Here is a 14,883-nt window from a genome sequence, read left to right on the forward strand (position 1 = left end):
GCACTGCACTGCGGCTCGTCCTTATCAGGGATTCAGGAAGCCTCATCTCCTCCCTGTTCGCATCCGGCGACAGTGTCCAGCGGGGCCGGGCAGAGAGCTTATCTTTCCGTAGCAGGCCGGTTTCACATGGGCCGGGCCCAAGTAGAACGCCTGTCCACCTGGGCCTTGCCTCACGAGCTTATATTGATCAATTAATTATTTTGTTTTTTTGTTCTTCCTCTTTTGTTTTTGAGAGGGAGAGAGAGGATTCCTTTTTGTTCTTTCGATCCATTGGCCTGTGCCAGTTCATGGAAGATTCGCCATGTTATCATCCACGACGAGATTTCTTGGCGACCAGAGAGATCATTCGAAGCAGGAGAAGAAGATGCCGTCACGCCGTACAAATACAAGGGAATAAATAAAAATAAAATAGAGCAGGGCGGCAGGGCTTCGCAGGCGCCGAGGGGAAGACGACGGGACGGGGACCCACAAGGCGAGTATCCCCCGACCTGGCCCCACCCGACAGCGACCCACCCAATCATCCCATCCGGCCGTCCCCCTCTGCCTCCACTGCCTCTTCCTTCCTCGGTTCCCTCCCTTCCTTCTCCCCTCGCCGTCCTCCCCGCGACCCCGCCCGAAACACCCCCTCCTCCGCTCCCACCGAGGAGGGGAACCTCTATAAAGAGACCGGAACCACGAATCTCTGATATTAAGGAAGGGATCGTGTGGGAGGACGGAGAGGGAGAGGGAGAGGGAGAGAGAGAGAGTCGCGGCCATCCGCCGCGGGATGAAGTTCGGGAAGGATTTCCGGAACCACCTGGAGGAGACGCTGCCGGCGTGGAGGGACAAGTACCTCGCCTACAAGGCCCTCAAGAAGCTCATCAAGAACCTGGTGCCACCCGAGCCCACGGCGGCCCCTCCTCTCCCTCCTCCTCCTGCCCCCGCTGCCGAGGGGCCGGGGCCGGGGGCTGTGGCCGCCGCGCAGGGGAACGTCGACCTGGGAAACTGGTTCGCCAGAATCCTCGACGCGGAGCTGCACAAGCTCAACGAGTTCTACATCGAGAGGGAGGAGTGGTACGTCATCCGCCTCCAGGTGCGCGCCCTGTCCTGCCATCGCTCGTCTATCTGACGTGGTGTGGGGGCATCCAATTGGTGCCGGATTTACGCCCGATCCCCCTGTTGATCCATTCATTGATTTTTACGGCATGTGCAGTATGCAGTAGGTTTATGTACTGATGGTTAAATCGATCATGGGTACAAGTTTTAACATATGCTGCCTCTGGCGATTAAGTATGTGCACAGGCCTGTTCAGTCCGGAGTGAGTGGCCAGTTCATGATTAATTTTAAGTATGTGCACGGGGAAAAATTTGCAAAAATGACACTCGAGAGATTGACTCCTTACTATGATGACACTCGGGTGGATGACAGGTGGGTCCATCTGTGTCTATGAACGTGGGTCCAGTGTCAAATCTGCAAACGACAGATGTTTCGAGTCCTATTTTTGCAAATCGCCCGTGCACGGGCCTGTTCAGTTTGGAGTGAGTGGCCAGTTCATGATTAATTGTGGGTAGCAATCTGGGCTTAGTCTACTGTAATTTTGATACCTTCTTCGTGCATATCTTTTGTTGATGACCCGTTCTGAACGAAATGGATGCCTCCAATCCTTTGTGTTGCTTATCAAAGGAGCATATTTGCTAGGCAAAATCTATTTATACAGTAATAGTATACTAGTACACCACATCCACGTAGTGGCCTTAATATCTCAAGTTTGCACAAGATCGATCAACTTAGGCATGCTAGCTCAAGTCAACACGGAACACTGACTCATTATCTCAAAACACACACACAACACTGACTCGAATTTTACTTATTTTTGCAATGACGCGAGCATGCTGCTGGACAATTTTACTTGTTTTTCCATGACATGAGCTGTATTTCTAAAGCCTTGATTCTATCTAAGATTGGATGGATTTCAAGGTGCACAAATGATATGGTATATGAGTAGCGCACTCGATTCAACAATAATTATTTTGCATTATAGAAAACTGAAGATCAATTTTTTGTTTACTAGATGTCACTGATGGCCAGATTTGTCATGTAGATACCAAATAGCCCCCTTAACTGACCTTCACCTGGCAAAAGGAACTTTAAGTGTATTATGAGGAGCTGTTTTAGTCATTGTATACAGTGACCGTACCTAGTGTTGCAAAACAATTGCTGACTTGCATGAGGAGCTATATTGATGCACAAAAAAAGTTTCTCATCCAAAGAAAGTTGGGGTAGCTTAGGTTGCTCTTCTATTTCCTCAAAATTTGTTTGCTTGTGTACACTTAATGTTGAAGTGCCTGAACAGTCTCTCTAGGAATGAGCGGTATTTGAAACTCTCAAACTCCACCTGAAAGTATCTATGTCCTTGTGGTCTTGGCACTTCATCCTTGGTCACCTATGGTCTGGTGCTGGATACATTAAGGGCTAAAATATTGACAAATTGCTGGAACTTTAGATCTTAGAATGCTTTTTATGCCATAGAGGAAAGATTATCATAAATGCATCGGTAACCATTCTAGAAATGTTTTCTTTTTTTTTTTATAAAGAGAATGTTTTCATTGAATGTTGGGAGGAAAATGTCTTTAATGTCGCAACGATGTGTCCTTTTCTTCCCCCTTATTTATCAGACAATGTGATTAGACAAATTTATCCAGATTTGTCCTTTTCTTCTCCCGTATTTATCAGTTAATTGCCTTTCTTTGGCACTTCCTTGGATTGGAGCTGTCAGTCTAACCCTTTCTGTTCTTGTTTCTCGAAGGTGCTCAAGGAGAGGATTGAGCGCGTCAAAGCCAAGAAGAATGATGCTTTTACATCCAGGAGTGAATTTACTGAAGAAATGTTAGAGATACGCAAGGATTTTGTGATCATACATGGTGAAATGATTCTTCTGCAAACCTACAGCTCCCTAAATTTTGCTGGTTAGTACGTCATACCAAGTTGTCCAATCTGCAGTATTCTAGTAGTAATGCCTGGCTTCTAACGTGTCCTATGTGCTGTACATGCAGGACTAGTGAAGATACTGAAGAAGTATGACAAGAGAACAGGCGGTGTGCTTAGCCTGCCTTTCACTCAACGTGTCCGTCACCAGCCATTTTTCACCACCGAACCTTTAACAAGGCTTGTTCGAGAATGCGAGGCTAATCTTGAACTTCTTTTCCCGGTCGAAGCTGAAGTTCTTGAGCCTAGTTCATCCTCGAATCTGGAACCGCATGATGTGGCTAGGTGTGACCCAACATCATCCCGCGATGTGGAAACCGTTGATGTTTACCGAAGCACACTTGCAGCTATGAAAGCAATACAGTGCCTTCGGAAAGCCAGCTCTACTTACAACCCCCTGTCTCTGTCTAGGTTCTTCCATGGCGAGGACGGCGAAGCCTGCTCTGGTGCCATCACTTCTGAGAGTTCACTGTCAGATTCCTCAACAGACTCCCAGATTCAGGATGCTGGAAAGGATGATAAAGAGGTGCAATCAAATTCGAAGGAGCAGAATGCTGCCCAAGGGGGACAGAATTGCACAAGGCGAGCCCCGACTGATGAATAAACAGTTTTTTCACACGCTGTTCAATAAGACAATAACCATTGATAAGTGTAAATGCTAATAATCTTGATGTTCAACCCTCTTTTGAAGTGACACATAAGCAAGGATTTCCTGATGGTGCAGTTTCATTTTCTTTTCTTTTTTCTTATTGGGTCAGTAATGGAATGTTGGTCATGTTCCTATTGTGTTGACAGCATGCCAATTGCCAGAAGTATCTAAGGTGTAGTGCTATTTGAGTTTTAAAGCTGTAGGCAGGAAGCACGTAGAAGACCTTACAAGACATTTTGGTTGACACTTGATAAGAGCTACGTCGCTACGTCGTAATCAGCATGTTGGGTCTACTATGTTTTTGTTGTGTTGACACTATACAGGTACTTCATAAGCGCCATGTGAGTTTTGAAGCTGTAAGCAGAAGGCATGTAAAAGCCATTAGCACAGACGTTTCGGTTGGTCAGCACAAAGAATCGTCAATTATCTCGATTGGTTGTTTATTCGTGCACAGAATAACCCACATTAGGGCCTTGTTCAGCAAAGCTTCAGGAATTCGTGACTACTTCAGAGTCTGGTATTTGTAGCTTCAACATGGATCTCAGAGCAAGAATTGTGCCAAACACATAAGTGTATTTATATGACTCATTTTGTTTATAGTTTGAATCAAACACAAATATTTAAACCACTTTAATTTTGTCTATAAAATGTAGATCCAACATGGATCTCTAAGCTAGTGCCAGACAGGCCCTGGGTAGGAGAGTAAAATCAGAAAATACACCATCAGAAACGCATAATATTATATTAGTATATACTCCATGTCGGGCTCATAAACCCGGGGTCCCTCATGGATCTGTTTCCCAGCGAAAGCTCGGCCCAGCAGACGACGTTGCGAACGACGTGTAACTCCTGGGCCGGCCCAAAAATCTAACGACAGGCCAGAAGGGCGATCCACTCTTCGACCGGAAGGCCCGGTCAAGGAGGAACCGCGCTCGCGTCCGACTCCGGCCTGCCTCTCCGACCGGAAGGCCTGGCCAAGGAGGAACCACACTCGCTTCCGACTCCGGCAGCCTCTCCGACTGGAAGGCCTGGCCAAAAGAGGACCGACGCTCGCCTCCAACTCCGGCCCGCCTCTCTGACTGGAAGGCCTGACCAGCTCGCCTCCGACTCCACCGCTCGTTTCCGACTCCAGCCCGCCTCTCCTACCGGAAGGCTTGACCGAGAAGGGACGACGCTTGCCTCCGACTCCGACTCGCTTCTCCGACTAGGAGTACACCGAACCTCTGCTTACAGCTCTTCTCCGACCGGAAGGCCTGAGCCAACTGGGGAACAACCGACCGGGGACGCCCCCTCGGTGAAAGACCTAGGAAACGGACAGAGCAAGTAAAGCAGGACGCTCCAGTCAACCGCAATATCAGGGACTGTACCCTGCGCACCTGCAGGACAGTACTGTCAGGCCGTGTCAGAAGGATGCACCGCAACCTTCCAGACATGTCAGAACACCAACAGTGTTCTAGGCGCCGACATTTATCCTACAGTATGGTAGGCGCCGACATTGGCCATGCTGGAAGATCACGATAGAGCCTACTACATGCATCCGGACATCAACAGTGTTATGGGCGCCGACAAACCGCCTTGTACCCGACGACGTGGGCAACAAGACTAGGTAGCACACTCTTTCTCTCACACTCTCTCTTGTAAGGCCGTCCTCTTCATCTATAAAAGGGGATGCGCTCTCTCCAAAGGACAGACAATTTCGACCACCCGGGATCAATTCACGAACGATTCGAACAACCTATGATTCGAACGACTCCAACAGAGCACACGCTCAAATACTTAGCACACGTAGGAGCTCGCGTCTCTCTCGGCCCTTCGGTCCAGAGTCCGACCGGACCTCTTGCACCCCCATCTTACTCCCTTTCTTTTGTAACCCCACAGCAAACTTCGAGCACCTGGACTCAGGAATAAAGTCATTGACTGACTCATACTGGACGTAGGGCACGTTGCCTAAACCAGTATAACCCCTGTGTCATTGAGTGCTAGGCCACATCCGATCACAACGTATGGCAAAACTACAAATATTTACATGTTGATCACTTTCTGCACCGACAGTTGGCGCCATCCATGGGGAGGACGTCGTATGTTCATGCTTTTGGTCATCGGATGGCCAACCTTTCCACCACCTTCGCCATGGCGGGCTCAAGCGATACAACTCGCTTCGACTCATTGGAGTCTCCCACACTCTCACCTGTTGGGATGTGGGTTCCACCTATCTTTGAAAGGATCTAACAATGCCTAGAGGGGGGTGAATAGGCGTATCTAAAAATTTACTACAAATACTAAGTTTAAATCTGTCAGTCACTGTCGGAAGTCCCGGCGTTTGGGTCGGAAGTCCCGATATTGTCAGAAGTTCCAGCGCAAACGTCAACAGTTCCGACGCCTACAACCTCACTTCCTAGTGGTTTGATGAAGATGTTTGATCACTCCCTTGACGCCGTAATGCCTCCAAACCGTAGATCGAATCCAAACCCTAAAATGGAAAGTTGGGAGACAAAGAGACAAACACATACAAGTAATTTCTAACAATCACAACAACAAGCACATGGGACACAAGAATTTATCCCGAGGTTTGGCAACCCCACTAAGGAGCTCCTACATCCTCGTTGTTGAGGTGACCACCAAGGTCAGAGTCTTTTCCACCTCCTTGCCTCTCTCAAAGCGACCACAAAGGTCACTTGAGCTTTCCACTAAGAAATCGAAGGGTGATACAAACTTCTCAAGGCTCTTCTATAAGATGGAAGCTCTTGGGCAACGCCTAGCCGGCTAGGGGCAAAGCCCCAAGAGTAATAAACGCAAAATCAACCGGCTTGACGAAGAAATCAAGTGCTCAAGCTATCCAAAGTGATGCTCTCACTTAATCCACTCTCCTTTCACTCAAACCCTAAGGGAATCGAAGATTGGAGCAAAAGGGGAAGATGAGGGGTGCTTTAGTTGCTTAGGAGCTGTTGAGCATGAAGTGGGTCAGCTGTTAATGAGTCCATAACAGTTAGAAGTGAAGAGATGGGTATTTATACTCCAAGTAAAAATCTAACCGTTCAGATCTACGTCGGAAGTTTTGACTCAGATCTCGGGACTTCCGATGTAAACAGAAAACACTGTTCACAAAGAGTCAGAAGACCACGCATGCAGGTCAGTGTTAGAACTCCCGGCAAACGTCGGGACATCCGACGGTCGGAACTTCCAACGAATGTTGGGACTTTCGACGTGCGCAGTTAAACACCTAGCCAGCCCGCAACAGGTATCGGGACTCTCGACATGGGTCCGGATTTCCGACGGTCGAAAATTTTTCGACGTACGTCGAGAGTTCTGACATGCACAGACAGCAAGCCAGCAGAACCACCGATGCCGGGACTCCCGGCTTGGGTCGGGACTTCCAACATCCATAGTCACCGCACAGGCTAAGTGACTGAGAGTCCGAACTTCTAGCAAGAGTTGTGACTTTCGACTGTCGGGAGTTCCGGCTTACGTCGGGACTTCCGACATCGACAGTCACAGAAAATTATTCTATGTGTTCGTAAAGTGCTAGAGTGTCTCTCTTTTGATTTTATTTAATGCATGATCACTCTATCTTCCTCAGACCAACTAAGTTTGCATCCCTCTTTATAGTACGGTGGATCCTAAACTCAAAAACAAAATTAAAACCTTTGGAGAGCGTTTTGAGTTCGTCCGCCTTTATAGCTTCAAGAATTGAGGGATACTATTTCATCTTTATCAACTCTTTGAGTCTTTCATTGGACTAATAGCTGCGACATATCTCATTAAGATCACATTAGTCCCTAATTTGGATGTCATCAATACACCAAAACCCACATAGGGGGCAAATGCACTTTCAATCTGCCCCTTTTTGGTAATTGATGACAACCAACTTAGACTTTTATAGGAATGAAAGATTTTAAAACTTTTGAACCCCAAAATTTATGAAGAGCTCCCCCTTGATGTATGCATGAATTTGAATTTCAATTAGTATCCTCTATACTTGATTTGCATACATCAAGACAAAAGCTCCCCCTAAATTTTGCAATCCGTGGGGTGCAACAAGTGTGTGAACAAATAGATAAGTGTGAAAAGAAATGCAATATGACATGTTATTTCACACAATAACTAAAAGAGAATATGATGGCCAAGATTTTTTTTAAAATTGGAGCAGCACATGGCCATTCAAAAATACATTCACCATCATAAGTAGAAACAAGTGTAAGCTAATAAGATAAATAGATAACCATAACTTGTCCTACAATCATTCATCACAAACACATATAAATAGTTGTCCATCACAAGCTTGCCACCACACGACATAGTTCGTACACGCTAAAAGTTTTAAAGTTCCGAAACATAAAGACCAACTAACTTATTACAAAGAGAAATCAAAGCCTAACACTCCCCCTTTGTCAACAAGTGCCAAAAGGGGTAGGCCGCATGAATATCCAACTACTCATCCTCATCATCATCATCGTCATCTTGGTCATCGTCCTCACCACCGTCGTCGTCTTCATCATCATCGTCCTCGATGTAGTCCTCATCTTCTTCAGTCGCCTTCCCTTTGCCATGTGGGCTAGAAGTCACATCATCTTCGTACGCCGCACAAGCGTCATCATACAAAGCCAACGGATCACGGGGAGGCACAAACGGTGGTGGAGGAGAAGATACAATGCCTGCTTGTTGTTCCAACCGATATAGCCTCTCTTGCATATCATGCTCACGTTGAGCACTAGCACAACACTGTCCAAACATGTATGTCAGTAGGAACTTGAACTTGTTGGGCTTCTTTCTAGAGGAAGATGAAGAGAGGGGCTCGGCACTAGAAGAGCGAGCAACAACATAACGGATCCGATGAAATACTAGGGCATGGGTGGTGGAACAGGGGCGGGGAGGTCGGGACTACCGGCAAGTCCTCCGGCGGCGCACCAGGGAGGAATGAAAACCGGCAGGCAAGGAGTAACCCGGCGGCACAAGGAGGAGCGAGGGCGGCGAGGAGGGGCGATGTCGGCGCAAGGAGAGGCGATGGGGGCGACGGGAGAGGAGGAAGGAAATAACCAAAGTAAAAGAAAAAAAACGGGTCGGTTATAAATGAGCCGAGCAACGGACGCGGTGTGGTAAAAAATCAAATATGCGTTGGAACTCCCGGTGCACGTCGGGACTTCCGGCCGTCGGGACTTCCGACACAAGGAAACAGAAAAACCCTCAAACTTGAACTCACTACACCATGTGGGGCAAAGATATGATGGACACTAATATTTTCACAAGTGACTAGATTTCATTCAACCAACACAAAGCAATAGTCACTTATAAAAATTACAAAATAGAATTTGAAAGTGGCACATAATGTTTTCTTAATTCTTTTCTCCTAACTAGATCAAACAAAATGTGTGTGCAAGGAATCAAGCCACGTTACGAGAATCAATGATATTTAGTTCACTCAAAGCACAAAATCTTGACTTATCTAGTGGCTTTGTGAAGATATCGGCTAATTGCTTTTCGGTGCTCACATGATGAATGGCGATATCTCCTTTGGCTTCGTGGTCTCTCAAAAAATGATGTCGAATGTCAATGTGCTTTGTTTGAGAGTGGTTTACAGGGTTGTTTGCCAACTTAATGGCACTCTCGTTGTCACACAAAAGTGGAATCTTGGTTAACTCACATCCAAAGTCCTTTAGTGTGTGCTTCATCCAAAGTAGTTGGGCACAGCAAGCGCCGGCCACCACATACTCAGCCTCGGCGGTGGACAAAGCAACAGAATTTTGCTTCTTAGAGCTGCAAGACACCAAGGATCTACCAATAAATTGGTAAGTCCCGATAGTACTCTTTCGGGTTACTTTGCAACCGACATAATCCGAATCGGAATAGCCAAGTAACTCAAAAGTGGAGCCCTTAGGATACCACAAGCCTAGATTAGGAGTGTGCACTAAATATCGAAAAATTCTCTTAACGGCCATCAAATGACATTCTTTCGGATTAGCTTGAAATCTTACACACATGCACACGCTAAGCATAATATTGGGCCTAGATGCACAAAGGTAAAGAAGTGATCCAATCATGGAGCAATATACCTTTTGATCGACGTCCTTTCCTCCTTGATCAAGATAAAGATGTCCATTAGTTGGCATGGGTGTCTTGATAGGCTTGGCCTTGTCCAAGTTAAACTTGTTCAACATGTCGTTGGTGTACTTGGTTTGACTTATGAACGTGCCATCCTTGAGTTGCTTGATTTGAAATCCAAGGAAAAACTTCAACTCTCCCATCATGGATGTCTCGAACCTATTTGCCATTATCCTACTAAATTCCTCATAAAAAGCCACATTAGTACTACCAAATATTGTCATCGACATATACTTGGCAAACAAAGATATCATTATGGACTTTGCGAGTAAACAAAGTAGCATCGGCCTTTCCTATCTCAAAACCTTGTTTGAGTAGGAAATCATTTAAGCAATCATACCAAGCTCTAGGGACTTGTTTGAGCCCATAGAGCGCCTTGTCGAGCTTGTAAACATGGTTTAGATACTTGGGGTCTTCAAAGCCCAGTGGTTGCTCTACATACACCAACTCGGATAGGGGGCCGTTGAGAAATGCATTCTTCACATCCATTTGATATAGCTTGAAGTCATGATGAGCGGCATAGGCAAGTAGAATACGAATTGATTCTAATCTAGCCACCGGTGCATAGGTCTCCCCAAAATCCAAGCCTTCAATTTGAGTAAATCCTTGAGCCACCAACCTTGCCTTGTTCCTTGTTACCACGCCATGCTCATCTTGCTTATTGCGGAAGACCCACTTGGTACCAATCACATTTTGCTTGGGCCTTTCCACCAAGGACCAGACTTCATTCCGAGTGAAGTTGTTCAACTCCTCTTGCATGGCTATCATCCAATCCGGATCATCAAGTGCCTCTTCCACCCTACGAGGTTCCAAAGGAGAAACAAACAAGTAATATTCATAAAAACTTGCTAAACGGGAACGTGTAGTTACCCCTCGTCGAATGCTCTCCAATATGTTATCAATGGGGTGATCCCGTTGAATGGATTGATGCACTCTAGGATATGGCACTTGAGTTGATCTTTGGATAGGGCCATCATCATCATCATGGTCATGATCGATTGGAGGATCACAATCATGAGCTTGTGGAGGGTTGACTTCACTTCTTTCTTCATTGTTGAGTTGTGGTTGAGCTCGCTCATTGTTGACACCATCTTCATGAGAATAACCTTGTGCTTCATTTGATCTCCCATCTTGATTATTTCTTGTTGCGGAAGCTTCACCATGTTCATTAGATGAAACATGATGAATAGTTGGATCAAGATCATCATGCACTACATGGTCTTCATCTTCGTCTTCGACGGGCTTTACTTCACCAATGGCAAGCTTCTTGATTGCTTCGTGTGGAGCTTCTTCATTACCTACATTCTCAACATTGACTTGCTCTTTTTGAGAGCTGTCGGTTTCATCAAAAGTCACGTCTATCGCGATTTCAATCAAACCAGTGGTTTTATTGAAAACACGATATCCATGTTCGTTAGTACCATAATCAAGCATGAAACCTTCATCAACCTTTGGTGCAAACTTAGAGCTTTTAGATTTCTTGTTAAGTATGAAACACTTGGATCCAAAAACTCTAAAGTAGTGCACCTTGGGCATTTTACCGGTTAGAAGTTCGTAGGCGGTCTTTTCTCTTTTCTTGTGAAGATATAAATGGTTGATAGCATGGCATGCCGTGTTGACCGCATCCACCCAATAGTTGGTTGGAGTCTTGTACTCATCCAACATTGCTCTTGTGGCTTCTGTGAGCGTTCGGTTCTTCCTCTCCACAACACCATTTTGTTGTGGAGTGTATGGAACCAAAAACTCATGCTTGATTCCTTCTTCATCAAGAAACTCTTCAATGTTGGTGTTCTAGAACTCTGTCCCATTGTCACTTCTAACTCTCTTGATTTTGACTTCAAATTCATTTTGGGCTCTTCTTGCAAACTTCTTGAAGATACCTTGGACTTCACTCTTTTCACGCAAAAAGAATACCCAAGTGAAACGAGAATAATCATCGACAATTATAAAACCATATTTGTGACCACCAATGCTTATGTAAGCGATGGGTCCAAATATGTCTATGTGAAGCAACTCCAATGGCCTTTCGGTTGTCACAATATTCTTGACAGGATGTTTAGCTCCAACTTGTTTTCCCGCTTGGCATGCGCTACAAATCCTATCTTTCTCAAAAGAAACATTTGTTAGTCCAAGGATGTGTTCGCCTTTTTGAAGTTTGGCCAAGTTCCTCATCCCAACATGGGCAAGCCGGCGATGCCATAACCAACCCATGCTAGATTTTGCCATTAAACAAGTCTCGAGGATTTACTCTATTTGATGTGAAATCAACTAGATAGAGTTTCCCTTTTAAATGACCCATAAATGCAATAGAGGAATCCTCCCTTCTATAGACTTTCACACCCTTATCCGTAAAGAGACAATTGTAACCCATTTCACAAAGTTGTGAGACGGACAACAAATTGTATCTTAACGAATTTACAAGTAAAACATTTGAAATGGAATTATCATTTGATATAGCAATTTTACCCAAACCAAGGACTTCTCCTTTTTTATTGTCACCAAACACAATATTTCCACTTTGATCATGACTTGGTTGAAATGATGTGAACATATCCTTTTCTCTGGTCATATGATTGGTGCATCCACTATCCAACACCCAACTTGTTCCACCGGAGGAATATTCCTACAAAGACAAATTAAGCTTTTGTTTTAGGTACCCAAAAAGATTTGGGTCCTAGGGGGTTAGTCACATAAAACTTGGGCACCCAAATACTCCTCATAATTTCCTTTTTCTTTTGGGCACCAACATACTTAACCATAATCTTGCCATCCTTGCCCCCAACAACACATATAGTCACTAGCATAGCACCATGGAAGTGGTGCTTGTGGCTTTGGGACATCAGATTGCCTCGTCTTGATTGTCTTGTTACTTGTAGGTTGGATCTTTGGAATGTAGACCTTGTTGTTGGCCTTGCATATTAGTTCATCAAGAGCAACGCCCTTGTTGAACTTCACACAAGGCACACTATTGATCATGTTCCTTCCATTTGCCTTTCCATCATACCTATTGTAGCCAATGCCTTCCTTGATTGATGGGTGTCTTGATGACTTGTATATAGTCTTGTTAGATTGCTCTTGACACTTGCACCCATTCTTCAATATCATCTTCAACCTATGAATTTCCTTGTTTTTCTTCTCTAACTCAACAAGGTTAGTTGTATATGCATTCACATCAATTTTATAGCATCTTTTACAACCATCACTAGTGGAGACATTAGAGTCTTCGATTGCCTTAGGAGAAGTTGAAGTGCTAGCCCAAAGAGTACTATAGTTTAGCTCAAGATTTCGATGTTTTTCTTCCAAGCTTGTGAGGCTTTCTTGAGCTATACTCTTCTCATTCTTGAGGCTAGCTACTTGATCATTAACCGAGGAATGTTCCTTAGTCAATTTCCCAATTAAGTCATTGGCTAAAGACAATTCAACGGTTGACTTTTCAACCTTCATCTTTTCTTTGGCGATAGATGCTTTAAGTGCAAGGTTTTTCTCTCTCTCTTGAGTAATTATATCTCCTTGCAACTCTAAGCATCTATCCCTCTTCTCTAATTTCTTCATTAGCATTTTTATTTTAGTGAAGGCCTTTTTCCAAAAAAATTTATCATAGTTGCTTCAATTTCATCTATGTTATCATCACAACTATCATACTCATCACTAGAGGAGACGGGTGTAGTATGTACCTTCTCCCCTTTTGCCATGAGACAAGTTGGGGTGTAGTAGTCATTGTCGATGAGGTTGGAGAAGAGCCTCGGTGGTGAATATAGGTTGGAGAAGAGTTTTGGTGGTGAAGTTGAGTCGGGGAAGATCATGGTCGGTGAAGAAGAGTGGTGGATGGCGATATTTGCGACTCCCTTCTTCTTCTCATCATCACTTGAGTCACTATCACTTGACTCCCATTCTTCCCCAAGATGAGCTTCACCTCTCTTCTTGCCTTTGTTCTTCTTATCTTCATCATTGTCGTGCTTGTGTTTCTTTTTCTCATTAGGACAATCGGCTATGAAGTGACCGGTTTGACCACATCCATAGCAAAATCTCTTTTTGAACCTTCTCTTTCCATCACCATAGGTCTTGCGGTTGCTTTTCTTCTTCATAAACTTTCTAAGATTTCTAATCACAAATGCAACCTCCGCATCGACAATCTTCTTCTCCACTTGAGGAATCATCCTTCACTTTCTTCTTACTTTCTTGACTTAAACCTTAACCTTCATGTTGTTGAGTGGCTTTAAGGGCTGCACTCTTGTTGAATCCCATTGCATTAGGATTTTGATTGTGAGCATTGATTGCATCTTCATCTAGACACTCATGATGCTTGAGCTTTGAAAGAACTTCTTGAGGTGTCATCTCATCATAACCGGGCCTTTCCATGATCACGGACGCTAGCATGTTGTTCTTGGCTCTATAGGTTCTCAACATCTTTCTAGCAACCTTGTTGTCATCCCATTCGGTGCTTCCAAGAGCTCTTATGCGGTTGACCAATGCCATGAGCCTATCAAACATGGATTGTGTTGTTTCATTTTGCAAGAATACAAATCTTTCCAATTCACCATGAAGTAACTCTATGTTAGCCTTTTCTCACACTTTTATCTCCTTCAAATGATACTTTCAAAGTATCCAAATTTGTTTTGCACTTTCCATTCCATTCACTTTTCTAAACTCATCTGTAGCTAGGCTTGACACAAGCAATGCTATGGCTTGTGCATTTTGATGGAGGTTGTGCACTTCTTCTGGAGTTATCTCTCTATCTTCATCGGTAGGAATCATCACACCAATATCCACAACTTCCCAAAGTCTTGCGGCAATGAGATGCATCTTCATCTTGTAAGACCAATCGGTGTATCTTATTCCATCAAAGTGAGGTGGCTTACCAATGTTGACGGATGGAGTATGTAGTGTTGAACCTTTCATGAGTTGTCCATAGTCAAAACTCATGTTTGAATATATTCCTTTTCCATGAACATGCTCACCAGCTCCAATATCACTAGCGGCATCTTTGTTTGCTTCATTCTTGTCACTAGTATCATTCTTGCAGCTTATTGCATCATCAACCTTCTTGCTCAACTTCTTCTTTCAACTTGCTCATCTCATCTTGCATCCTTTTCATTTCATCTTGAAAGAGCTTGGCTTGAGCACTCATCAACTCTTCAGCTATTTTCTTGGCCATTTTGACGGCAACGACTTGC

General features: G+C 44.6%; 1 protein-coding gene across 2 annotated transcripts; it reads left to right on the plus strand.

The window, feature by feature from the left end:
* The first annotated feature begins 548 nt into the window (after window positions 1-548).
* Window positions 549-3,697, plus strand: LOC136532882 (SPX domain-containing protein 4-like). Of its 2 annotated transcripts, XM_066525462.1 has the most exons (4): window positions 549-1,072; window positions 2,786-2,945; window positions 3,033-3,249; window positions 3,376-3,697. In XM_066525462.1, the coding sequence occupies exons 1-4, from the start codon at window positions 767-769 to the stop codon at window positions 3,566-3,568; spliced, it is 876 nt and encodes a 291-aa protein (XP_066381559.1). In that variant the 5' UTR covers window positions 549-766; the 3' UTR covers window positions 3,569-3,697. The 2 variants fall into 2 exon arrangements, with proteins under 2 accessions (XP_066381559.1, XP_066381558.1); XM_066525461.1 differs by having other exon boundaries at window positions 550-1,072; window positions 3,033-3,697.
* Window positions 3,698-14,883: the final 11,186 nt, after the last annotated feature.

Source organism: Miscanthus floridulus, unplaced genomic scaffold, assembly GCF_019320115.1.
Source record: "Miscanthus floridulus cultivar M001 unplaced genomic scaffold, ASM1932011v1 fs_736_1_2, whole genome shotgun sequence".
Lineage (NCBI taxonomy): Eukaryota > Viridiplantae > Streptophyta > Magnoliopsida > Poales > Poaceae > Miscanthus > Miscanthus floridulus.

Excerpts from the sequence above, each read along its gene's own strand:
- LOC136532882 (XM_066525461.1), top strand. The coding sequence starts at position 767 with ATGAAGTTCGGGAAGGATTTCCGGAACCACCTGGAGGAGACGCTGCCG. Across the intron at positions 1,073-2,785 it reads GGTACGTCATCCGCCTCCAG|GTGCTCAAGGAGAGGATTGA; the intron begins GTGCGCGCCCTG and ends TGTTTCTCGAAG. Across the intron at positions 2,946-3,032 it reads CAGCTCCCTAAATTTTGCTG|GACTAGTGAAGATACTGAAG; the intron begins GTTAGTACGTCA and ends CTGTACATGCAG.